Raw genomic sequence first — 26,782 nt, 5'->3', positions numbered from 1 at the left:
TGAAGTCCTGACAACTTTTTTAGAATAAGGCACTTAAGAATTGCGGAAAGTAATTTAAAGTCTTATTAAGTTAATACATAATCTATATTTTCCAAAAAATTGTATTCCATGATAAGAAAGAAGAGTTATTGCAAATCAATCTCTTCGACAAAGATAGCGATAGACTTTGTTAGTGGCATGTGTCAATGTACTTAAAATTGTGTACAACAATGTAAAAAAAAATTGTTCTTCCACAAGATTTTGGAAAATTGAAGAAAAGTTTGGTTGAAATTGTTGTATAGGCCAAATACTACTCAAAATTCAATAAACAATGATTATTGTTTTTCTACGATTCTTTAATAGTATCATAATAATATTATAATAGCATAATGATGCTAGTTTTGAATAGATAATAATACCCATTTCCTACTCGTGAGTAATGTGTACTCACAGTTATTACTTGCTACAGCAGACAGAACAACTTATAACAGAGAACACACTTTAGTGGCTTTAAGTGTTTAGTAAACGTGTAAGGTGCGGCAAAATATACAAACATATACAACTTAAGAGGCCAACTACATGTTTCTTCATAGCTACACGTTACTGCTAGATCCCTTAACTTAACTTGACAATTGACACTTCTTATTACTAATAGATGGTGTTGCCACATTACCAATTTTCATTGCTTTCTTCAATAGCACTGTCGCGTTGTCAGCTTAATGTATTTTAATTTGCATCTAAAAAGAAAGTCATAGAAAAAATATGGTATTCTATGGCTTGGCATTATATCCTCGTTGAATAGCATACTATTAATCTTCCAAGATATCCTAAAAATGTATTAACAGATAACAAATTCTGATATTTGGAATGATGAAGTATTGAGAATGCGAACTACAAATGGGAATCAAAAATGAATAAACCCACCTACCTGCCTGCGAAAGAAATATCTGGACGGGTTTAATTTTTGTCACGATTCGCGTTCTAATCAAAATGGAATGAAACAGGGCAGGCCCCGCTGTCTGCGTATTTACTTATTGCTGGAATTCTCTATACAGTTTTCATTAATTATTCAGACAAACAAGCATAATTTGAACATATATCGATATTAAAAAAACGTTCCATTATGGTAATAAACATCGATTTCAACTAAACGTTAACATAAACCCACTTTCTTTGGTATCAAATCATCCAACAGTTTCCGCTATCTACGCCCATGCCTAGCTAATCTCGCTTACCTCATAATTTATTCTCGCAGATGGTGCTAAGCACCTGTCACGATACAGAAACTTTCTTAGATCTCAGAAAAAAAAACGTTACATATAAATAATTCCATCTCATTAAGCGGCGTGAAATTTGGGTTCATGGATGCGTTTTAAAAATAGTCTCATAGACATTTTTAAACTCACTTTTTGGTGTGTGTGTCAGTGTTGCCAGGTTTGGGGAAATTTTCCCATCTCTGGGGTATTCTAAAACCACATTTGGAAATTTGGGAAAAACTTTTTTTGAAACCTTATTAACTTATTCATTAAAGCCATAAAAATACTTGGTTATTTACAGGTTTAGAAAAAGAAAATGGACATTTCAGTCAAATACCACTCTATGAAGCTATAAAACTACAAAACTTGTTTAAAAGCCATACAATTATTATGCATTTTGTCTAATGAGTTGATTTTTGGCAGATGTGACGTGCAGGTAAATGTCTATTGTGGATATATTTCAATATGTCATACAAATAGTCATACATCATATTGCAACCTGTTATAAACTGTCAAATAGCACTCCATGCAGCTATAATTCTATAAAACATGGCTTAAACGCAGTACAATCAGTACGAACCATATTTAATACATGTTTCTAGGTCCATGAGTACATTTTGGACATATTTAGCTATGTCACAATGGGCAAACAAATACCTCCTGCTATCAAACTATAAACCATTGCTTAAAGACAATACAATCAGTTCAAATGATATGTAATGCTTGTTTATAGATCTATGAGTAGAATTTTGGCAGCTCTGACATATAAATATATGATTCGGACTGAGCTTAATCTGTTCCAAACGACTCAATTGGCAAAACCGGGTTCATATGGCTATCCAACTAAAACAATCACTTGAAAAGCGTTTAAATTAGTGTTGGACTACGTTATATGCCCTTTATAGCTTTAGAACTTAAAGTTTGACAGGAAACTAGTTAATTTTGGACATATTTAAATGTGTCACAATGGTCGTAACTGTCAAATACCATTCCATAAATTAATAAAACTACAAAACCTGCTTAAAAGCACTGTTACAGTTAATACTGTAGTAAATCATATTAAATATCCTGACGTGTATCTGTTTATTTTAATTATATCTCAATCTGTCATGAATTTGGAAACTATCAAAATCTTCTCCATGAACCTATAAAATGACGACTTTCTTATTACTAGTACAACCAGTTAAAGTTATCAAATACCAATTTATAAAGCTATAAAAGTAAAAAAAAAACATGTTTAAGCAATTGCTTGGTTGTGACTAATACTAAAAATGTTTTATCTTTTTAAAAAGCTTCTGGGAAAATATATCATGTGAGGGTAGGCAACACTGGTGTGTGTGTGTGTTCTAATGAAATAACACTAGGGAATTTCTGTTACATTTTTGAACTATTCCATGCATGCACAAGTCTGGGAAGTGATTTCACGTATTGCTATAATATGGTTACGCACTTAGCGGTGTAACCAAATGCTTAAACCCAATTCGAGCAAATTGCAGTGCCATCCTCAGAAGAATATTTATTGTGTCTGTATATAGAAATAGATAATGACGGGTTATATATCAGAATGACAGTTGCGATGCAGCTCTTAGGGCTATATTTAGAAACGACGCGACGCGAACGTAGGATGGTCGGTGGCGATGTGTGGTGCAACTTCTTCGCAAAGGATATACTTATATAGTAATGGCATACCATCAATGATGCGGATTAAACATTAATAAGGCTTTGAATTTATTTATCTACTTTCGTGTTGTAAATAGTCATAGTCTCGCTGGTGTAACGTAATAGTTTGCGCTGTTACTGGCATTTTTAGCGTGTTTTCAATTGTCGTTTATCTTCCAGCTTTTAAGTTTACATTTATTGACCGTGCTCTAAATGCGTTTGACTTGCGGTAATCAGCGAACGAATGCGTACTTCGAAAGTAGAGGCAATAATTTACCACAGATATACGGAATAATACATTTAACAAATTTCCCCAGTTGATATTACCCAGAGCACTAGTAGACTGTAGATAATGTAATGGATAATAAAAGGAAAGTAAGGCCTAAAAGCAAAAATAATCTGGCCTGCATTGTGTAGAATCTCCTGATGGTAAATATGTCCAACCGGTTCATGAGTTGACTTTTTCAATTATAGCATGGTTTCTACTAGAATTAATTGATTTCATATGCTAATCTCCCATGGGAGCAGTATATTTTCACTAGAATATTTCGTTGAGTATACCTACGTTGTGTTTCACAATTTTACCAATTCAGAATTCAGACTACTTGCTATACAAGTTCTTGGGTTAGGGGAGAAATCTTTTCTGTATCTGATGATTATCCACTTTTGTTATCTTCTTGTTCTTTCCTTCATTACTGTAGTACATGTTAACTTTTTGTATAAAGGTAACAATACAACTCTTGCTCAGATATTTTGACTCAGAATTCATTCTCACATTTATTGACTCAGATGTTTTCTGTTATTTTATCTGAACTAAATATTTTCATAAACAACCTTCTTTTAAGGTAGCTACAGACGTGAATTGCAAGACCAAGCTTGTCAAGCATGCATTTTTCTTTGTAAACATCTGAAGAAGTTTCTAATGGTAAAATATCCAGCTCAGAGGATGGTGTCTTTTGGCTGCATTTTAGTTAATTTGTAAGGGAAAATTGCGAAAGAAGAAACTTGATAGTTGAATTGGAAACCTATCTCTTATTGAATGAATATTGGAATAATTATCTTAGAATAAATGAAGATACTTATCTGAATATTTGTCATTAGAAACAGGGTGAGGATACTAAAACTCATTTGATTACAGACACTTGTTTGCTTATTTGTGCAACGATACGTACCTCTGTTACAGACATTCTTTATTTTGGCCTTTCCTTACTGAAAAATTTCCTATAAAAACCTTACAGGCTGCTTGAGTAGCCTGTAAAATTGAATGGCTATAGACGTAATAACAAGATTATTTTTTGAGATCTAATTTTTTACTACTGGAAACTTTTCTTCAATCAAATAAATACCAACAAAAACCATTGTGCTACTACCCTGTATACATTTTTCTTTTACAATAGAGGTTTTTAGTAGCCTTGCAAGATAACCCAAGGATGGACCTTCATCTGTTATAGATATAAAGATTCATATTTGATTTATTATGAATCCATTGGTTGGAGATTTTTGGAGATATTGAACAGCACTTTCTCAACTTCCTAAAATATGTAATTTTTTAAAATCAGTTAAATTTCTTCATCATTTTATGCTCAATTGTGGAAGTAAGACATTGGTTCTCATCAGTAATTCCAAAAAGTATTGGATCCAGGTGACCTCAAAACTTGATAGTCAGACAGAAAATGGGCTCTGTAGAGCACTTTGTTCAAAACTTATTACTTCTCATGCAATATGGATATAATATCCACTCTTGTGGTACATCTACTGCATGAAAGATACACACTATTTCTTGATGCAAAACAGGCGATTAAATTCATCATAGGACACCCTGTACAAACGTGGAATACTACACAGAAGCACTTCCGGTCTGGTCAGAGCACGCATAAATAACTAAAAAAAGTCAGTCATAGACGTAAAGATACTTTAAGCACCTGAACGTGCATTGTAACCCAGCAATCGGATACAATGTCAAAGACGGTACCATGCTAAGTTTATCAATGTTCGGGACAACCCATATCATGTTCGACAAGGTATCGCCAGATGGGTTCATCGACTGCCTAAGAAGGTCGGCGAAGGTCAGGCTCATGCGTTCCCTGACCACGGGCCGGGTGCCACGCCCTGCGTGCATAACGAACCACGCGTACCGCCGACGGTACCGCTAACTAGGAATGGCCGATTTGTTTTCAATTTCTTTTCGCTTTATATTACGGTCAGTTACGCTGACGACGTGAATTAAAATTCCACCGTAATTTTGCTAGGATACTAGAAAGTCAAAACTCCTATATGCCACTTTAGATAATACAATTCAATAATTTTAGGAATTAAGTACCTGCCACCCATTTTCCCATATTAGGTAAATGTTAAATACAATAATTTATTCGCTGGAGACATAAACTAGGGCGACTGATTTCGTAAATGGCAGTTTTATTTTAAGAAGGAGGTTTCACTAAAATTATTTAAGTTGTCACAGTCTAAAAATATTATCGAATATACTAAACCATGTTGTTCAAGGAAGGACACTAAGTTTTACCTCTTAGTAAATCATCAGTCGTATTCAAGAATAACACATAAACACACCCACTACATATTAAAAGGTGACAACACACGTTCTCTTTTATAATTAGCTGGAGTCGGATCAATACTCCGTTCCCTCAAAAAATAACTGAGAAATGTTTTGCTATAAGTACAAAGTTAAGTTTAGTTAACCAACTTTTGATGGAAAAGTTGCATTATTTTTTCTTGCGGAAAATAACTGCTTTTTTTATGCGCAAAACATAAATCACTGTTAATGTCAAAACCAGTTCACTACAAATGTATGTCAAGGATATTTTAAGCGTAATTGGAATCAAGTTTCACTATAGGCTTTATCTAGCCTGTCGCTGGTCTTAGATTTTCTTACATTTTTCAATATTGATCAACGCTGTTTGTTATCAGAAGCTCATATGTATAAGTACAACCCTTGACTTGTATAATGAGAGTCACTAAGTTCTGCAACGTGTTATCAATTGTGTACAAGCTTATCTTTCTTTTTAAATTAAATATCCTACTGAAAACCAAACAAAAATCTTCAAAAAAACAAATATTGTAAGTGCTTAAATGTAGGTAGTGGTAACAAAAATAACTGAAAATAAGGAATATTAAAAGTCAAGAAAACTACACATAATTTTTCGGAGAGGTGGTTTGTCATTTTGTAAAAAAAAGACAGCCATTGGATCTCGAAAACTATAAGAGATACGAGAAAGTTGGGGCAGTTTCGCATTTGAAAGCTGAAAATCATATTGATTGATTTTTTATTTTTCTGATATTTAAGTAGTGTAATCTGCTTACCGCACTGTTGTAGATAAAGTAGGTATTGTGTATACGTGTGGTACTTGGTTATTACCACCCTCGATTGAAGTTTCACTCGTATGCGGTAATAACCTACTTACCACACTTATTATATAATATACTATTTTATAACTTTACCGACCGTGGTCCTGAGTCATGGATTTAAGACAAGTCCGCTCTTTTAGTATTGTTTAGTTCTGTTTTAAACTTAGTTTATTATTTAAGTTTGTTAAGAAAAGCACTTACCGCTGTACTAACAACTTTAAGTAAGTAAGTAGTAGTGTTAATTACATGTTAAAAAATAATTTTTGCAGCAAATCGAGTTATGATAAGAAGAATTTAAACGCAAAGCAGTAAATTTTAATTACTCCTAATACTTGGCGCATTCACGAATTGTCAAGAAAACTGAATTAACATTCTGCTACTTCTGTGAATAATAGGAGGCGTCTACAGTTGTATTAGCCCTTCGGTTGCGTCTGTACAAGAACTGTGTACTTATCCAGCGAGCCCAAAGTTCTAATTTGAACTGAGAAGGCTAAGGGTTCAATCGGCCACTACAAGTTATACGAAGAACCCTTATCAGCCTCAAGCCTGGGACTCCGGAGAAGTCAATACGAGTTGTAAGCTGCTAGCTGACTGACCCGGAGACCAGAGATTTTAGATGGGTTCGGGTGCTTCTTTTATATTAGTACCTGACCTCAATTCTGCCGATTAGTTAGCAATTTTATGGTGGGTAAAGGACGAATGTAGTGGATGTTGTTCTTATCTGTGACAATATTATCAGAAGAGCAAAAACGCAAGGAGGTAAATTTCAGGTACTCTTGTAACTTAATTTACTTCCTGATACTTCTATACTCCTGCTAGATAGATCTAATTGTTAGAGAAAATCGAACATATGAGTAGGAGAGCAGAAACGCAAAGAGATAAATTTTAATTACTCCTAATAATTCTTAAGCATAAAGAAACTAAATACTAGTGATACTAGTTAATTAATGAATTAGCAAAATAAACAGTGAAATTGCATTGCATTTAAGCATTTCTGCTTGAAATGTAAAGAAAATTTAGCATTCAGTAGAATGAAGTTACTAACAGACGATGATGATCAATGATACAAAGTCCCAATATTCGTATTATAATAAATCTCAACAACTACGAGTATATCCTTAATTGCCTAACCTTTACATAATTACAAGTAACTTCACCATTTAAATAATAAATGTATCGGTTAATTTAATCGTTCCTATCAATAATTAACATCTGTGTAAGAGTTAACGGAGTGGCAAAGTTTTCAGTTGGCATAAAAAATAATAAAATGTCAGTAGCGGATGGTTATTGAAATTCTAAGCAGAGAAAGCTTCATTTAAATTATTATGTTTGGTTGTTATTAGCAGCTGTAAATTTGAATGAATTGTGTGTATTGAATTATTTGATAAAAGTAAATTACAAATATTTTGCGCTAGAGTCAATTTAATAGTCGCGCAAAATGTCCATTGTTAGCCAAACAATGGTACCTACTTTTAACCTTTACAACAACTAAGCTTTTAAGCATCCTTCGATAATCCTTTGGAAAAGCTATTTTGAAGCAGAAGATGTATAATTACCTAAGTTTATTTATTAGGAAATCCGTTATTTTAACCACTCCGGACCGGAAGAACATTGTGCGAAAGAGCTTTATATCCTGCTGAAAACTCATAGGGCACACTAGCAAATCAGTTGTTTAACATCAAAGGTGTTTTTCTTTTTTGTAAAGACAAACGAGCGAAATCTTATCATTTATTTAGTTTAGTTTTAGATGAAAGATCGCTGTTAGCTGACGTGTTTTTTTTTCGTGCAAAGTTATCAAAAAGTTTTTGCAAAAATTTGCTAATATTTATAACCAAATTAGTGTACTTATTTATTGCCCATTTGCCTTTCCAAAATGCCGAAAAAGCTGATTTTGACATGGAGTTTCTATAATTTTCATCAAGTAGGTATTTCCATTTCTGTCGAACTGATTTTCTAATGCTTTGGTAATTAGTAAATTGTGCGCATTTCCTAGCATATTCAAATACCTTTTAGTTTTCCATTGAAGATCAATTACTTAAATTCCTAAATCATACTGGCACATATAATATATTTTTTGAGGATTTTGGGTGTACCTTTCAACAAATACATGGAAAATTTTATTGTTCTATGTCTTTTCACAAATCTCCGTTTAAATAAAAAAACATTCATTACATAAGCAGACATTTTTGAAAAGTGCACTTGTGCATTATTATTATATTGATAATTGTAGTAATTTGTTCACAAAACTAAGTTTTTCTAAAGGTAATGAAGAAGAAAAAACGGTTTTGTAAATCTCTTGACAATTGATTAACTAACGAAAAATGTTTCTGAATTTTTGAAAAAATACTCAGATATTTAGAAAATTGATGAGATGATAAAAACCGCGTATACTGGAAACTACGTAGCAAAACATTTAAAATACCGAAAACTTTTCATAAAACTGGTTTTATCTAATTTAAACATGTACCTAAGCTTATTATAAGCATTTCTTCATTAATTTGCAATGTATTTTTTCAGTGTATATTAAGAGTACTACCATCTCGGTTTTAAACAGATCAACCCTACAACTGCGGCATTCAAAAATGTCTCCACATCCGTCATGTTTGATTGGTAAGTACATTCAATTTTTTTACCTTTTTAAATACTCGTTACAATATACAGTGGGTCCCATAAAGAAATGTTTTATAGATAATCTAGTAGGTACTGATTTTAGACGTTGTCACCTTTTTTTTTAATGTCACTTTATGCTAATACAACGCTGTAATTTGCGCACTTTGAAAATTAACGGGTCATGCCAAGTGTGCACGGTGAAAAACACAGGGTGGTTCAGTAAAAAGCGTATGCTACGTGCAAATATTTATTGATCCTTTATAAACCGGTTTCGGCCCTCTTTTCTCTTAAAGTAGATATTAGTTTAATTTTTAGATTTGTGGTTAATCCTCGTACTGTGACATGAAAAATACCCAGTAATGTACGATTAAAGCGTTTTACCGCATTTGATTACTCCCTGAATAATAAGTGCATCACTACCAGCAACCTGACGTAATTGCTCGAGTTGCAAAGTTCGTTTAAACCAGCCAGAAGCAAATTTTTGTATAATAGCGGGTTTCGTCTTGAAGTAGCTGCATCAGATTGTTTCGGTGCCGGCTCCGATTAACGAGAACCCACTCCGGTTTCTCGGTACTAGTCCGGTTTAGGATAACCGGAAAGCATACGGCTTAGGGTCAAATTTAAAAAACACGTAAACAATAATTCAGAAGTGTTTATTAGTCACATTAATATGTACCAATAGTTAACATTTGCACTCTAATAAACACAAAGTGAGAATACTGTCAACACGGCTAATCATAATATAAAATGCAATACTGTCGTTAATTTAATGTTTAATGAAATTAATTTTTTTCTGGATATGGAATGGTTTTTACAACATTCGATGTAGTTACAGATAATGTAACATAAATGATTAAAGAAAACCGCTGATTATTTTTGTTATGGACAATTTTTGAATGATGGTCCCCTTTCAGTTTATTTCTGCACACCCAAAAGACACGGTTCACTTTACTCTTTATGGTACAGTTTTCTATACGAAATATAAATAATAAGGACTGGGATGATTCAATCTTACCGATAGTAATAAAAGTTTTTAGTAACTAGAGCAACAATCACAACATAACAATAGTTGGTAAAATAGATATAACAACTTAAACTTAAAACAACACAAAACAATAGACCATACAATGGTCGAACTTAAATTCAACTCACACGAGTGCAACTCAGTAACCATTGAACAATACTCGAGTGATTATGTATATTGTCATATACATGTGACTTTTTAAAGGTGTGTATATATAACAAGTTTAACGCCTAATCAATAAACAGGTAAATAGAATAGATATAAGTAGGTACTGTGCAACTACATCCTAGTTTTTTGGGTACTGATTACTAACTTTAAACTGGCGGGATTTCGGCTAAAAACTCGTTCAGTAATCTAATTGTATTGCTATACAATGTGTTCCAAATTCGATTCTCGAGATCTCAAAAACTTTCTGTAAAACGTTATTTTAAATATGAGGAAAGTTTCATAAAATTTAATGCGCGGGTCAATTTGGTATTAATTTGTTTTCTTATAAGTACTCAGTGGGTTAGTTTGACAGCTGCCATTATTATTACGGCAAATAAGTTACTTTCGAGAGCATTGCAGTCTTTTGTTTTTTACTAATTTACTAAATAGACCTGAAAAATGTGAGAATGGCAATCAAATACTTTCGAATTGTTAAACGCGCTTGTATATAACAATAAATTAATCTCTCTCAAGTCTTACTTCATACAAACTGTTGAAAATTACTTATTTGGGCTTTTAATTACTTAATATTGTAAAGGGTTTTCTCTTAATATTGCTGTATTTAATTTAGATTTTCAAATGAGAAGCCATACTTTGCTTTCAGTCTTGTAAAGGAATAAAAACGAGTAATTCACATATAAAACATTATTTGAATTCTTATCTGCAACGTTGGAATGAATTACCTTTAATTAACAAATCATCAGATTAATTGGAAAAAGTGATACAGTTGTCAGGCCTGCTAGATCACCAGATCTAACATAACTAATTTTTTTTATATAGAGCGTTTTGAAAGGCATTGCACATCAAGATGTTTCTACCCCACTCTAGTATAACCGCCATAAGAAAAATCAAAATTTTAGTGATTCCGGATTCAAATAATGTCACAGTTTGACAACTGTCAAACGAATCACTGAGCACTGTAAACCAAAAACCTAATCTGTCATTTTATGTTTCTCTACGATAAAACTTACTCTCCATTTAACCTCTTCTGAGATCCTAATGTAGAGGAAATTTGGGACACATTATATAAACATAGTGCATGTGGTGAACTGAAAATTGTAACTATAACGATAATCAGCACCCGGTCAATCTACATTTTTAGTTAAAGTTTCCTATATGTTAACTACTATCGTCGGTTTCAACTGCATGAAGTAATTTCAATAAAAAACCATCGCTGTCACTAGGAATCGGCTAATTGAAAATCACTTCATAGTATAGTCAGTTTTAAAGCTTAGTTCGTAATATTTCAAATAGGAAATAAATAATTTTTCACTAAAATATTTTTTCTCACTACAGTATATCTTAAATACACTCGTTAGCATAGTGTTCTAGTAGATATAAAATTTAAAATTGAATATATATTTTAATAAAACATTTTTTACCTACCAATGTAAAATACAAATTTACATTTTTTTCGATATAGTTTGGTGTTAATTTTGTTTCACTTTTGGTAAAAGCGTCAATGATCCAAATTACGTTTTAGTTCGTTAGTACGTTAGTACTCCAAAGTACAAATGCTTCTAGCTTGGAAATAAATTTGGATCAAAAAGTCTTTTCAAAAGTCTATAACGCGCCGTGCGAAATATTTACATTTCTGGTGCGGGTTTGTGTTGTAGTAACGTGGCTTAATGCTATAATTGGATTGTTTTTTGATTGCTTGTGAGAACTTACAGGAAAGTGTCAAAAACAGTCACTTGAAATGTAACATTTGGTATTCAATTAAAAACGTAAACTGCAAAGTTTTGACAAAGACATTTCTGACAATTTCTTGGTATGTATTTACTTGTAACTGACGCAAACAACGCTTGAAATTAACCACACGTCACTGTAAACAAAATCAAAGTATTGCAATATTGCCAAAATTGAATGCCAAATTTGTATTTTTTTTTGTTTATGAATTAGCAGTTAGTTCAGACCCACGCACAAAGGGTAATCATGGCAAATAACCAGAATGTTTTGATTAATCAATCTACGTAATATAAATTCTTCCTATCTAAAATTGAAACTGTTTAACTTACTCTTATTTGTACTTCATGTTTAAAGAGAGAAGTACAGGCTACTTTTAAAAGTTTAATATCGCGTTAATTGTATGTTATATGTATAATGTATATCAACATTAAAAATGTACATACGTAAAGGGTTATCTGTATAGCTACAATATAGAACGTGTTTTATCGTCAATAAAGTTTTAAGAATAAAATCTCTCAAACAAAACAACAGCTTTATACAAAGGAGGGTTGTTCTTAGTGCTTTAATTTTTTTTCCGTGGAACGTGTCCTGCCAGCAGGTACTCACTCATATGTCTTAACAGAATCGCTTCATGTTAACCTTATTAGTTATATTTCATATTTACATATCCAAAAGAAACTGGTTAAATTGAATGAAAAAATACTGTTAAGGTTCGAATAACAAGTAATAAAGGTAACATTAAACAATCCTCTTTCAACAAAATGTCGGTCTCCTTTCCGTCTATAATTACTTTAATTGACAAAATACAAACTGCGGAGAAGTTAATGGGGAGATTTTAGTTAAGGGTTTGTGCATTTCATATTGAGCACCAAAAAATCCATTATTTTTTTCTTTATTATATGTACATTTCTGTTATGGGACAAAGTAGATATTTTTTGCAATAGCAATTAATGTGTGCAAGAGTTCAGTTAACTAGCACGTTTAAATTTTGTAAGGCCTTAACAATGTCAAGCAACATTTTTGTTCAGTGTCAAATCTCGAAAAATATTGAAAAAAGTTGAAAATAAAAGTTTTTCTCACAACATTCTATTAGTTTTCCAAGGAGATATTGCAGAAAACCTTTTAAAAATGTATCGCTATCTAGTAGCTAAATGGTGAAAGTTACAATGTCAAATATACCCTCTTTAAATAACCAATTTATTAAGGGTACAATTTGTGGATCAAAATTGTTTAGAAAACCTTTGTAATGCAAAAATGGTAAATTCGTAAATTTAACTTACTTGACATTGGAAGATTTAATAATATGAGCGCTATATTTAGTATGGCGTTAAAAACTGATGATTTTCCTATACACTATAGAGGAAAAATACAAACAATCTCGCTTTTAGGCCTAAATTTTTTGTGTTTTTAAATCTCAAAAAGGTCAATTTTGCCTATTTTTCGGTTTTTGGAAAAATTTTACAGCTTTTGGAAACGAGTTAAAATTTTAATATTTTTCGAAAAATCCTGTTTGTCTATTTGTTAAGCAAGTTAACAACTTATCCTTTTCATGCCGTGCATTGTTAGACACGACAAAATAGAGCCTATTACAAAATATGGCCGTTTAAAGGTTCTAATCATCTTACGAGTTTCAGTCCAATGAATATGTCGGCAAATAACAGAATTATTAGGGGTCAAAGTAAAAGATGTCAAAAAATTTAAATTGTAACCTAAACATTATCAAAAAAGTTAAATTTTTAAGTTACATGTGGGTCAATTTGAAAACAACTTCTCTTTTTTTAAATTACTGCAACACTTCAACAACTACTGAAAAACAAAAATATCGACAACGTCCCATATTTAGAAAGTTTTAGAAAGGGCCCAAACTACTCATTTCAGTTACGATTTATATACTAGAATGATATGTATGAGCGAAGTTATTAGTAGAACATCTATACTAATCTAAACGATTCCCACGTTGTGGATAATAACAAATCTGCTAAGTCGTAAGAGATTTGCCATTAACCTGTAGACGTCGCTCTATTATAGATTCGTTTTTCACGCGCTATTGCTAGAACACATAACAGAGAACGTAAAGTCAGTTTTTTAATTTTTTTTAAGTAACCATGGCAGTGAGTCCGAAACAAGTAAGAACTTAGGAAATTATAAGTACGTTTTACGAGCTAATATCGTAAATTTAACGCAAACTATTTTGCCATAAATAAGACTTAATTAATCTAGGACTAGAAAGTTTTGACTATAACAACAAAACACTTTTTCAGTCGTACCATTATTTTCGAACATGGTTCGAATCGAAATTGCAAAACTAAAACTTTATGTTGGCAAGTATCATTCTGAAAAAGTGTCATCATTCCTACAATCACAGCTCAACATATGGTTCTGAAATATAGTTTCTATTAAAAAGTTCGTACTTTTTCTAATACAATCTCACTTTTTTGTCGATCCTTGCATTCGTAGTCAAATGCAGTTATAAAAAAGACAAAATTACAGCCAACAAAGATAGTATTCAAAATAGCACCTCGTCAAGAGCCCGAGGTTAAACTACATCGTGAAAGAATAATAGTAACAGTAACACGTAGCCTGTTATTGCACCAGTCTCTTGAAAAAACTTGCGATAAAAACAATAGCCTCTGCAATGGCTTCGCCTTTCGGTAAATAAATAAATAAATAATCTTAAATGTACAATTCGTAAAATAACTCTCTACAGTGAGAGAATAAGTAATGTTATTACTTTACAAAAGTAGCTTGCTCGGCAAAGCGCTCAAAAGGAGCTCTTCAGTATTGCGGTTCATTTCCGGGTGATTTTGAGTCGTCTGGATGCTCTATACTATTTAACCTTAAAGCAAAGTGTGCTTGTTAGTTTACAATAAACCACCAAATTAAATACTACCACCAAATTAGTGTTGATTGGGATTAAAAAGGGTAAAGTACCTGTTGTTATTTGTGCCGGTGCAACTGGAAGAGGCCCCTAGAGATTGTGACTTTGGATGGACATCCGCTGACTGGTCCACCTGCTTCTCTTTTTCTGCTCGTTCTTTCTGTAATCTGTACAACGAAAATAATGGTAATATATGCGTTTGACCTATTTCTGATGATAAACTATGATAACAGGAAAATTTTCATAAGAAGTAGGTACTTATTTTACCTATCAGAATTCTTGGACTTATTATTCAATTTTTATGCCGCGGATTTGCCGGGCTTATGATTCTGTTCATCTATATGCTGACGATACTCAGGTGCTCACTGGCACTTTAGCTCAAAAAGGAAACTTGACTATCCGGAGAGTCTTTAAAGACTTTCTTAAGATAGATGAATGGTCAAATAGGAATAGTTTGGTTCTGACTGTGAGTAAATGCTTATATATGATCATGGGAAGTAAAACAGTTAAAGATAAGTCTACAACATGACATTTGAATATCATGGAGAAAACCCGGCTTGTGTTAAGTTCAAACTAATTGACCCACTTGTTATGTCACAGCTTGATTATCGCAATGTAATTTATTAGAATTACCTAAATGTAGAACTGAAAAATAAAACTCAAAAGACGCAGAATATGTGATTAGAATATAATTAGAATAGATTCGAGCATGTAACTCCTTTGTATATTCAAAAAAAGTAAAAAGACGTTTAAATAGTAATCTTAAGATTTAAACTGCATTTTATATTATTTATTCAAAAAAATTATCATTACTACAATTCCAAAATATTTGTATGCCATGTTCATTCTGAGATATGACAGGCCAGTGTTAAATTTGAAAATAGTTTTGAGTGTCTCCATCCAATATCTTGAACTCAGCACTCTATCAGACACTATTAAATTTTTCCAGAACTGTAATTAGAAGTAAATGGAAAGTAGTATTTCTTGAAGAAATGCATAATGCATGGTAGTACACATAAAACTGTGAGATAACAGTCGTTTTGGATTTTTGTGTATGTGACAACATATAAATATTGTGTACACATGGATATATGTATACAGATTGGACGCTGTGAGCATCAATATAACGTTTGTATATTTTTGTTTCAACTATCAATTATCAGTAATAAATCTCAGCTGACAAATGTACAATTATAACACCGATAGACATGTAAATCACGTGCATTAATGTCTGTCTTTTTGTGTACATTATGTGTATAATATCTTACCGCAGTTGTGGATCCAACAGGTTCCTCCCACACACTTGTGATTGCATTAAAAATAAACGTATTACTAGTTGATTTTCGCATCCCACCTACATTTTATTAAACCATTCGATAGACAAAATTGGAACTGTTAGTTTGACTGAGTTTTAATTAATTTAGATAACCACTGAAAATGTTAAGTTAAATAGTATTTAAATAGTTTGGTTTACTTTTGTTATTAAAGTACATCAAAAACAAATTCGAACCATTATAAACAGTTCTAAATAACTCTAAACGATTATTTGGCTTTTGTTGTTTAATTCCAAAACTTACTTATTTTTTGATTGTCGCATAAACTGCTGAATTTTCCTGGCAGCCTGGTGTTGTCTTCTTTGAGAATAGGTACGTCTGAAAAAAAAAATTGCGTTTATTGTGTTTAAAACCAAATCACGCTAGGGGTATTACAGAGGAACACATTAAACAAAGTTACAACACAAACACGTACAATTCCCAATTTAATTAATTAAACGGTTAACGCAAGCAGGTAGGGGAGAAGAGATGGCTGCGGGGTTCTTGCTCTACTACTTTTAAATTGGTAGGTTTTCTGTTAGTAGGGAATCGCTTGCTCTGTAGAATTTGTTTGAATTAATTTAAATCAAGGTATTAATTAGTAAAACAATAGAAAGTTTGGTCCTTATTGTTTCCTATATTGTCACTTAATTAATAAACAAAGTTGTACTAGAATTACTTGTCTATAATGTACGATATTGTGAGAACAGTGAAGAACTTAGGGTACACAAAGGAACATAGGTTTTACACATTTTACATATTTTTTAAGCATGTTACGAGTTATCAAGCAATAATAACCAAGTTAATCCCCAATTTGCAACATCTTTACATTAAAAGATATGTGTGGTTTAAAAATTTCCTATTAATATCATAGTCAAAGTATCAAAGTCATCTGATATTTCTATTAATTTTTTTTAATTTTGTGGTTTCATGTGGATGCAATGTACTACAAAATGATCTATTTCAATGCAGACTGACTCAACCACACTCCGAACGAAACGTTTTAATTCCTTAATAGATCATTTTGCCGCCTAGGAAATTGTATTAAACTTCTGACGATTATTAGCTAAAGCCACTATACACATATTAAACACATAGCTAAGAAAAGCCCAAAACACCCAAAGCAATCGATTCCACCACGAGCAAACAATCTGTTGGCATTCTAGTTTGGGTCGTAATATAAGTTTTGTGGATGCCAAAAAACTGTTTACTAAATTTTCCAAACTCTTACTTGAGCCCCGAACTGGCAGGCGTTCCTTCTCGACTCCCTCTACCGCCTGCCGTCTCCTTGTAGTTTCTGTAATAGTTTTGGATACAAACAGCGGCTTCCTGATTCTTCTTGAACCGTTTGTGTTCACAATAAGACCTAAACCGTAATTAGTTAAGACACATTCGAATGTCCTGTTTTTTCTATATTGATTCATTTCAAAATGTCAAACTGAATGTTACTTTCCTGGATTCATACACTCACCTGAAACCATTTTGTATAACTGTAGCAGCATGGGTCATCTGTTTGTAGTAGGCGTACTGCTTATACCTTCTGTAGTAGTTCTGGATTATCACAGCGGCTTGCCTTTCTTTGTCTTGTTCTTGCTGTTGCCTGCCTTTGTACGATCGATATGCTTTTTGAATGATCTTAGCTGCTTCGTACAGTTCACGTTGTTCGCGATCTAAAACAATATTGAATTAAATTAATACAACAGTACCTACTGAAAATATAACTCTTACCTGACAAGGTTAAGTTAGAGAAATCTTTCTCAAAAACCGTACCGGACGCCTGGAAGAACTCGCAAAAATCTGCGGTTGTTGGAGGTGGTGACGGAGAATCCAAAGTAAATGAACATGGAGACTGTAGACAGCTAGAGGAAGCTGGACTTAAGCTCGATTGAGGTGTAGCAACATCGTAATACCTGAAAGTTGTGTTTTAAGGAACTGTGAATTATTATCTCAAAGAATTATATGATAATCACCTGTAATTATGATCAGAAAACTCAAAATTAAACTCTGAAGATTCAAAGCTAGAAGATGAAGGTTCGAGCAATGGTTCCATATAAACGTCATACAATGTATCCGAAGTTTGTTGACTGTCAGGAGGTCCGGGACTATTATCCATCAGAATATCTTCAGACTCATTCTATTAAATTACATTTTTATGCACTATGGTAAATAGGAAAAATGGAATTAGTACCTTAATTCTGTCGGGCATAGCTGCGATAATTTGCTCGGCTAAAGTTAGAACCCTAGCGTCTTGCTCCCCTGAAAAAACACAATCAAGTTTCTATGAGTTTAGGCAGTGACAACTGCTGCGAATCAAAATGATTAAAACACATAAGATGTAGTAGACATTCAAAGTTGATTAGAATAATACGTAGTAGAAAAAATGTGAAATCTGTTTATGCTTAATATCAAGATTCGTAATACAACTATAACACCAAGCGTAAAAAAAATTAATTTTTGTGCGCTGAAAAATAGGAATATAAAATGCTTCAAAGGCATGCTGGTTACAAATTGATCAAAATGTCACCAAAGTTTTCTTGTCTATTAGAACTATAACGATCAATGTGTAACGTGTAATAAAAGCCGGTCATCATACTATAAATCTTTCAATGCTTGTTGAAATAAAAAAACAGCAAGCACACAAATCTAATAATAATCTAAAAATTAGGCATTTGTTCGACATAGACCATTGAAAGTAATAGAAGCAGGAGCCTTTTAGCCTCCTAACTGTAAGGACCCATTGGCTTCATCTAACCACTCACATATAGATATTAGTAAAAGACGACAGCTAAGTAAACAGGGAGAAAACGAAAAACACCAATCCGCAAACAGTTTACTGTAATTTCCGTAACTAATAACACTGTAGCTCATCAAAAACGTGTTTAATTAAGAACAAAGTAAATTGTGTGCGGTTAACAGCCATAAACATATACGTTAGAGAGAGACAACACCGATAGACAACATATACATAGACCATTTAAGAACTGACCTACTGCATTGCCTGAGCACACGTCACGGTCGTCCTCATCGCTTACTGCTTCCACGTCAATTAAAGGACTATTGCTGCGTGCTCCTGTTCCTATTTCGCCTTGAGATATAAAATCAACATTTTGTTAAAAAAAACTATGAAGCCTTCAAACATATCTTTAACTTATATCTCAATTTGTATTTAAGAAAAAGTATCAATAGCCTTTCCTTTTTTCATATTATAAGAGTCCAAAAGTTTCGATGTTTTATAGAGGTACATGTTTTCCATCAATATCAAGTATTTGTTTCATAACACTCTTTTATTTGCTACTGATGTCACATTTTAAAGAGGGTGCTCAGATGCTTTAAGCATTTCGAAATTTAACGTACAGTCTAATCTTAAGGTATAAATAAAGATAACAGTTTTGTAAAACGAACTAGCAAAATGGGTTTTTCAACGGTATATAAACTTTGATTTAAATTATCAGAAAACTCTAGAGCCATTTTGAAAGTGCCAATCACCTCTAAATGCTACAGACAACCTTCTAAAAAATAACAGAAGCTTCTACAAGTGTCTTAAACCTTCCCAAAGTTGTTTTAAATTCTCAGAGGTCTCTATGACTGTTTTGAATGTGTCAAAGACCTCCCAAATGCTATAGAGAACTTTCTGAAAAGTTCCAGAGCCCTCTACACCTGCCTTACCTTCCATAAGTTAATTGTCAAAAGCTTCTAGATTTATTAAGAAAGTGTCAGTGGTGACAATGGCCGCATTCATAAGAACACATCGATTAGCAATCGCTAGACAATTTCCTTATGCACTGAAAAACCTTCTAAAAAGTGCCAAAGGCTTCTACAACTAGTGTTGTAAACCTTGTATGAAAACTTTAAAATTGCCAGAGGCCTATACAAGTGTCCAAAGAGCCATTTGCACCAACATTTATAAATGCACCCTAAGCTAAGTTTTCATTTGACATTTTGCACATGACCTGTCATAGTCAAAGCATAGTTTAGCTTAAGTGGGACCTAGGGAGCCTTTAAAAACATCGGAGCAACCCGGCATAAACCTTCTAAAAATTGCCAGAAACCTCTGCAAGTGTTCTATACCTTCTAAGAATCATTTAATTTTTGGTATATAAACTGGATTGGTTGGTTATATACTACATAATTTATTGTAGCCCCTGCCTTACTATAACCTAAAACTATAATCATTTTGACAATCAAAAAATATCACCGACATACGTTTTTTGCTGGTGATTGTGACGTAACAATCAGAAGTCAGACTATACGTGGTTTTAGTTTACACAAAGTTTTTTTGCACTCATTTTGCATCTCACAGCGCATTGTTTGAGTCGTCCTTCCAATAGATTAAGAAACCATCCAAAAGGTTTCTTAACAAAAACAATTCAGGAAACTTTGGTGATCAATAGTTTTTAATTGTTGTTTTTAAAATAGCATATTTTAAAATTTTGATACAGCTCGAAGGACTACTAGATCTACAGCCTTGAATTTAATTAAAGTGGTAACACCAATAATTACCTTCATCAATATCAAAGTAAGCAAAGACCAAACTAAATAATTGAAGAGTACAGGGGAAAAAAGATTAGAGAGTCTGCTTGAAAATTATGAAAAAGCGCCATCTTACAGTTCTTCAGTCAAATTTGACAATGGTATAGTTTATTTGAATCAAAAAGTTTAGTAGTTTTTTAAATAAAAAAGAATAGTACGTATTTGTAGTAATAGTAGTAGTTTTACTTTTTACATTTGTGGTGCCTTTGTAAAAAATTAAAAACGATCAGAGTCAAGAGAAGAAGACTTTTCAAACCAGATGACCTATAACAAAACAGTTCACACTTCCCACAAAAATGTTGTTTGAAACTCTGATTGATTTTCACTTTTACTCTTCAATTATTTAACATAAAACATGTCTATCGAAACTTTTGGATTTAGATTAATTTAATAGGTCATAAAAACACTCAAAAAAACACCAAAACACAGCTACCATTAAAACCACACCACTTTACTGTTTAGCAAAAAGCGCTCAATTACCTTGGTTTGTCTGTTTAACCAAGATTCCACATGCACAAAATTACAAAATTTGTGTGTTGATTATAGATTAAAAAACGCGATTACTTACCTTTGACACTAATGAAGCTTAATTTTTACTAAGTTGTGCTAAGCAAACACGGTAGTTTAATGTTGTCTTTGACAAACGTGCAGTGATTATAAAACAAAAACGTTGTTTAATGTAAGTGGATCTCAAATATACATCAAAAACATATTTACTAGAAAGCCATAAAGATATAGAAGAGCTTAAAAAATATAAGAAAATTGTTATGGTAACTGTTTTACTTACATAAAGCGAAATCCATCCGTCGCCCACTCGGTTCTAAAATATCCGATTCAAACGAATTATCCCTCGTGGATAAGGAAGACTGAAGAGGTAAAGACATACTTCGATCGATTCTGAAATGTATTCAAAAGTTATATAAGTTTTTTAATAAAACAGTAATAGCTTACTTGGATAGTTTAGAGTTTTCTCTAGTTCCGGTTTTGGAACTTTTAGGCCTATTGGAATTTTCGACAACGGTGTTCGAAGTGCAATTCATATGAATGCCACTATCAATGGACGGTCGCTTGATTAATTTTTGACCATTGCTACCCCTCGTGCTTGACGATAGATCAGACAACAATGGACTGGGAGAGGAAGTAAGGAACTTATTGTTATTTTCGTGATCTAGATCAATGCTAAGGAACTTCTTGCTGAATTCGTTTCTAAAATTATATTCGAAATAAATTAAGCAAAGGGTTTTAAGACAATTAAGTACCTAGTGAATGCACCAGGACGCAGAAAAACCCCGTCGTGGCTTTTACTAGTTGAACAAATGGAGGCTAGAGATCCAACACTGCTTGCCGGACTAATTAAAGTTGGGGATACATTATCGACAGAAGATTGGTTGGAATGCAGCAGCATATTAGCTTTGTCTCTTCGTAATTCCAATTTTTCCAACTCGTCGACTAGTTCGGTTTGATTATGAGCGCGAGCGCACTCTAAAGCATTTTGGTTCTGTTTATTTTTGATGTTTAAAGCTGTGTGATTCCATTTGTAAAGCATTACTGCTGTTTCAGTATGACCACGCTCGCAAGCCCACATCTATTAACAGAGAATTCCACTTAAAATTGTAATTTTTGGAGTTTTTAGTCATACGTACTAAAGGTGTGAAACCAAACTCGTCCTGACTTAAGGCATCTACTTCCGTTTCCAACAGTAACGATGAGTTTTCCGCTCTCCAATGCAGCATTGCACAAACCAACCTGGAGTATCCCAAGGATGCAGCTAAGTGAAGTAATGTCATACCTAAACAACAATCAATCTTAAAATTACAATAGAGAAAGAGTTGGAAGTAACAAACCTCTATGACTGGCAAACCAAGCTACGCTTAACTCTTCCCCAAATTTCCATATTCTAGAAGTCATATTTTGACAGAAATTTACAAGCCGGTCCTCAAAGTTTGGTTGAGTAAATAAGGCTGTATCTTCAACCTACAAAATAGACTGTATGGCACATAGGACAACCACACATAAACCTTCAATATACCACATCATTATCCGTCGGTTCCTGCTTAATTTGCAACCTATCGTCCATAGCCTCTAACCGTTGCAGTAAAGTAAACTTCAGCAAATTGTCGTTTGAGCGTTCCACTTTGGGCTCAGGAGTCGCTATCTGCTCCTCTTTAGGTGGAAGCTTGTACTCGAATATCACAGAGTTGGAGATCACGTACCCGTCGCAAGCCACTTGTAAAGTGGCCAAACCAGCTTCGTGCGCTTGATTTGTAGGTTGCGTTAAAGTATGACTTTCCACATGTGTACAAAATAATATAATACCTGGACAATAACAACGTAACACGCCGCTTTGTACTAAAGTGGTGGGGACAGGGAATGTATCAAAAAGAACTGTGTAAGGTCCGGATGAGTGCCAAGGTCCAGTCACTAACACCTTAACTCCTCCTTCAGGATAAGCCCATTCAGGAGAATAGTCTGTGATTTTGGCTGTGCCTTTTTATTTATTGTACATTTAGGCAAATGTAGAATTAAATGGGAAAGTATGAAATACCTTCTTGATGTGAATTTCCATTATGATGGGAATGCTGTTGACTTTGCTGATGAGCATTCGAATTAGACTGACTTTTTCCATGTCCAGACCGGCCCGCTTCGGACGGATTCACATCTAATAAGGAAGCGTGGCCGGACTCTAAGCCTTCCAAATCCGGAAACTCGCCCAACATATCAAAAGCGTCCAAATTGACAAAAACGTCATCGTCCACCACATGAGTTGGCGACACGACTACGTCGCAGTTTTCGATGAAATCCATAGGATTTATGTCTGCTGCAAATCATGTTATGTAAACAATTCAATAACAATCCAACCACAACTGACCAGTTAAATTTGATGATTCGCTACGCTTTTTGATCTCTTGACTCGAATTATTACTCTCGGTATTATGGGCCGGACCGTGGTTTTCTAATTCGCTTGAACACATTGGCATATTGGCCGATAACGTTCTTTGAATATCCTCGTGGGATAAATCGAGCGTTTCGTTGAAGAAGCCTCCGTTTATTATGGAATGCCCATCGCTTTTACTTACTAGCGACCCACTGGAGTCAGTACCTAATACGACAACCAAATATTATGTGAACAACCAGAATGGTGGTAGAAATGACCCACCTAACAGCACGACAGTATTTTCATGATAATTTTGATGTTTGAAATCATCAGAAGCACCTTCATCATGTCCGGTATCCATTAGCTTGGAAGGAGTTGATGGAGCACTAGACATGATCACTTCAGTCTGTGATTGAGATCTGAAAAATGACCGTCTGAGAATGGTCCCAGGTCAGAAGAAGGTATTAGTGTGTTACAGGAAATGTCAGATTATTTGCGTTTTAATTTGAAAAAAGTCTCTGACTGTTCAGTAATAAAATACTTCAGCTTTCCATATATTCCGAAATGTTTTCAGGAATGAATGAAACTGATGCAATTTTATAGTGCATAAACCAATAAAAATGTTGTGCGTGGTTTATAGTTTACTGACAAATGTATATCACAAGATAAATTATGTATATACTTTGAAAAATAATTTAAATGCTTTAATTAAAGCAAATTTAGGAAAGTGAAATGTACCACTAAATAATAATTGGCAATTAAGTGCTGTAAGGTAAATTTGGAAGATTTCAGCTGCATTTTAGAATTCGGAAGATCATCTGAAGCAGACGAAGCTTCGTCGAAAAGTAAAAAAAAAGATATGAAATAAAATTATATGCTTGACAGACATACTCTAAGAGAGGCAGTCTTGTTGGCATATTTAAATAATTTTTTAAAACTTTTTTGGCGATTTCAAAATTATTAGACAAAGATCAACAAAACAGTTCTCTGTGGTTGAAATACTGACGTGAACGTTTGTAGTGAAAAAGAACGTCAACATAATGTCCTAATATGACAATTTCAAATAATAAAAATGTGTAATACGAAGCTGAAATAGCCATGGTAATGTCAAAGATTATTAAAAGTTACTTTCCGAAGAAAAAGATGATAAAAGTGACTCTTATTTTTGGAACTTATGTAGTTTGTTGCAGGAAAGAATACTTGACAAATATAGAAGATTACTGTACCAAAAACTAAAACGAACACAAAACACAATCTCAAAAAAGTATTCTGTAAGACCGAAGATATATCATCACATTATAAGTAATGTAGTGTTCTGTAGTTGGAAAAATGGTTAGTTAGGTTAGTTTTTCATAAAAAAAAACTCACATGCTATTTCTGGATTGCTGCTGATGATGTTGCTGTTGAGAATTTTGCTGCTGCTGTCCATACATATTGCTCTCGTAAAATGATTGTCTGACGTTATCAGCTATTTCCATTTTAATGTCCTTTGTTAGCTTGTTTTTGGCTTCTTGCTTATTGTTTCCAGCATGTAGACACGAAGAAGTAGTGTTGGTGTCCATTACCTCTTGCTTTAACACCAAATGACTGAAAACAAATATTTTTTAGAATATAACCGTTCGTTTTAGGAGTATGTTACCTGGTTCTTTGCTCTTTAACAAGCCCTCTGTTCGTGTTGCATGTCATAAAGTTTGCTACGGAAACAGGGTTGACAAGATTCTGATGATTTGTACTATTTGTATTGCTGTTAAGTATTAGAAGTCCTCCACTTCCTAAAATTTATTAATTTTTGAAACAGAGTCGACACAATGACAATTAAGATAACCTTGAATTTGGGATAAACTCAAAACTAAAGGAGGTGTATTCCCAGAACTCGATGAGCAATTATTACCATTTTGAACTGTTAGATGGGAACTTCTGTCTCTAGAATATACTCTAGGGGTACTGTGGTTGTTTACGTGCAGTGATCCGGAACCAGTGGTCGATGATACCTTTTTTAAGTAATAATTATCTATACGGTTCAACCAAGAATTGGGTCAACTACCTGGTTATTACTCTCAGAATTTGAACTGTTGTTTCTCGAATTTGTACTTGAACTAGGAAGAGGTGACCCAGATTTTGCTGAAGTGATTCTTCGCATTGGATGCGAACAGCTTTTGCCATCTGCACATGTTGAGTCTGGGCATCCGCATTCTAATTGCTTCACCTGATTAACAATCATTTTTTTATAAAGATTTAGGGTTGAAAGAGATTAGGTACTCACTAAAGCAGCTTGTCGCGCAACCCGTTGTTTTTCCATCAGTTGACTTACAATAGCCTCCACCGTTTCGGCGGTCTGCAGTTTGAAATTCTGGAAACAAATCACTGAACATTTTACCAGTTGGTAGTGTAATTGAATGCTTTACCGATATCTCTAGTTCGTTGTTGAGATCAGGCTCGTCTTCACTGAAAAACATCGGTTTCAGCTGGGACACCAGTTCGTCTTTCGTCCACTCCTTTTTGTCGGCCCATAATGCCAAGTTTGGTGTTATGACAGCCAACTTATTGTCGTCTGGATAAGGGACGTTAAGGTAGTGAACGAGAACAATATCTGGATTCTAAAAAAGTTAATTTGGTCAGTATTCAATAACTCAGATTTTTATATAAAAGTAAAATTTAGTAGGTAAAGAAAAATCGACATACTACCTGAAGGAGCCAGTAACAACGCCGGTGAAATGTGGGTAGAATAGCGGAATGGACGTAACAACCATAAATACACTGAAACATTTCAAACAAAGCATTATTTTATACAGATTTGTAATTTCATTGTGTTACATTTCAAATTTAAACAAAAAAATTACGGTTTGGTTTAAGAGATTGTTTGTTAAACTTAATGCAGGGTTTAAGTCAAAATACATACGAACATATTATAACGACATTTAAATGACTGAAGTTGCTGATATGGCTTAATTGAAGATTGAACACTGTTAGGCGAGCTGTTAGGTCCATTTTCCGGATAAATCAATATTTCTTCGGACACATGACGTTAATTAGCCCAAAAACGTCCCGAGATGTTTTTAGTTACGTATTTTAGAAACCGAATTTTATTTATACAGGCTTACCAAAAAAAAAATGATACCACAGATACATACATAAAAAATGATTAGAATTTCGTAGAGAACTAAATAAAATTACAAAAAAAGGGGGTTACTATTTAAATAAGTTGGCCTTGATATCATAACTTTTTTCGGGTCACCTGGTATAAATAAAAATGGTTTTCCAAAATGCGGAACTAAAAACAAAAATCGATGGGTCCAAGAAATTTTCCGAAAAATTTTCACCTGACTTTTTAAAAATTATATGCAATTTTGTCGCTCAGTCGCTTTTGTCCAACAGATATTGGGCTACACCCGATTAAAA

The 26,782-nt window shown here is 33.4% G+C and overlaps 1 protein-coding gene and 1 long non-coding RNA gene across 8 annotated transcripts in view; one reads left to right on the top strand and one right to left on the bottom strand.

The window, feature by feature from the left end:
• The window catches only part of LOC145728511 (uncharacterized), a 112,656-nt gene that overhangs the window by 55,303 nt on the left and 30,571 nt on the right, over positions 1-26,782 (top strand). For 4 of the 5 annotated variants that reach the window (XR_014178102.1, XR_014178101.1, XR_014178103.1 and 1 more), the window contains exon 4: positions 8,775-8,867. The exons of the other annotated variant lie outside the window; for it this stretch is intronic. This is a non-coding gene — a long non-coding RNA (uncharacterized LOC145728511). The remainder of the gene's footprint in view (positions 1-8,774; positions 8,868-26,782) is intronic. 5 annotated transcript variants of the gene reach the window in all.
• Positions 9,500-26,782, bottom strand: part of Camta (Calmodulin-binding transcription activator) — a 153,862-nt gene continuing 136,579 nt past the window's right edge. Inside the window, exons 8-34 of one of the 3 annotated variants that reach the window (XM_081978797.1) lie at positions 26,069-26,140; positions 25,789-25,980; positions 25,647-25,733; positions 25,428-25,589; positions 25,209-25,374; positions 25,023-25,155; positions 24,752-24,970; positions 23,666-23,817; positions 23,378-23,608; positions 23,054-23,326; positions 22,825-22,995; positions 22,538-22,764; positions 22,353-22,482; positions 22,152-22,297; positions 21,768-22,093; positions 21,460-21,714; positions 21,296-21,405; positions 18,965-19,063; positions 18,167-18,234; positions 17,949-18,112; positions 17,707-17,888; positions 17,450-17,648; positions 17,210-17,344; positions 16,243-16,317; positions 15,934-15,967; positions 14,719-14,832; positions 9,500-14,623 (exon numbers count right to left, since the gene is read on the bottom strand). In XM_081978797.1, the coding sequence (XP_081834923.1) occupies positions 14,725-14,832; positions 15,934-15,967; positions 16,243-16,317; positions 17,210-17,344; positions 17,450-17,648; positions 17,707-17,888; positions 17,949-18,112; positions 18,167-18,234; positions 18,965-19,063; positions 21,296-21,405; positions 21,460-21,714; positions 21,768-22,093; positions 22,152-22,297; positions 22,353-22,482; positions 22,538-22,764; positions 22,825-22,995; positions 23,054-23,326; positions 23,378-23,608; positions 23,666-23,817; positions 24,752-24,970; positions 25,023-25,155; positions 25,209-25,374; positions 25,428-25,589; positions 25,647-25,733; positions 25,789-25,980; positions 26,069-26,140 (4,116 nt within the window). In that variant the 3' untranslated portion in view covers positions 9,500-14,623; positions 14,719-14,724. Of the gene's footprint in view, positions 14,624-14,718; positions 14,833-15,933; positions 15,968-16,242; positions 16,318-17,209; positions 17,345-17,449; positions 17,649-17,706; positions 17,889-17,948; positions 18,113-18,166; positions 18,235-18,964; positions 19,064-21,295; positions 21,406-21,459; positions 21,715-21,767; positions 22,094-22,151; positions 22,298-22,352; positions 22,483-22,537; positions 22,765-22,824; positions 22,996-23,053; positions 23,327-23,377; positions 23,609-23,665; positions 23,818-24,751; positions 24,971-25,022; positions 25,156-25,208; positions 25,375-25,427; positions 25,590-25,646; positions 25,734-25,788; positions 25,981-26,065; positions 26,141-26,782 lie in introns of all 3 variants that reach the window. The other 2 variants (XM_081978796.1, XM_081978798.1) reach the window with 2 other exon arrangements.

Source organism: Ips typographus, linkage group LG4 (assembly GCF_016097725.1).
Source record: "Ips typographus isolate SLU linkage group LG4, UJ_Ityp_2.0, whole genome shotgun sequence".
NCBI lineage: Eukaryota > Metazoa > Arthropoda > Insecta > Coleoptera > Curculionidae > Ips > Ips typographus.
Note: the sequence above shows the minus strand (reverse complement) of the source record. Positions and strands in the feature narration are given on the sequence as shown.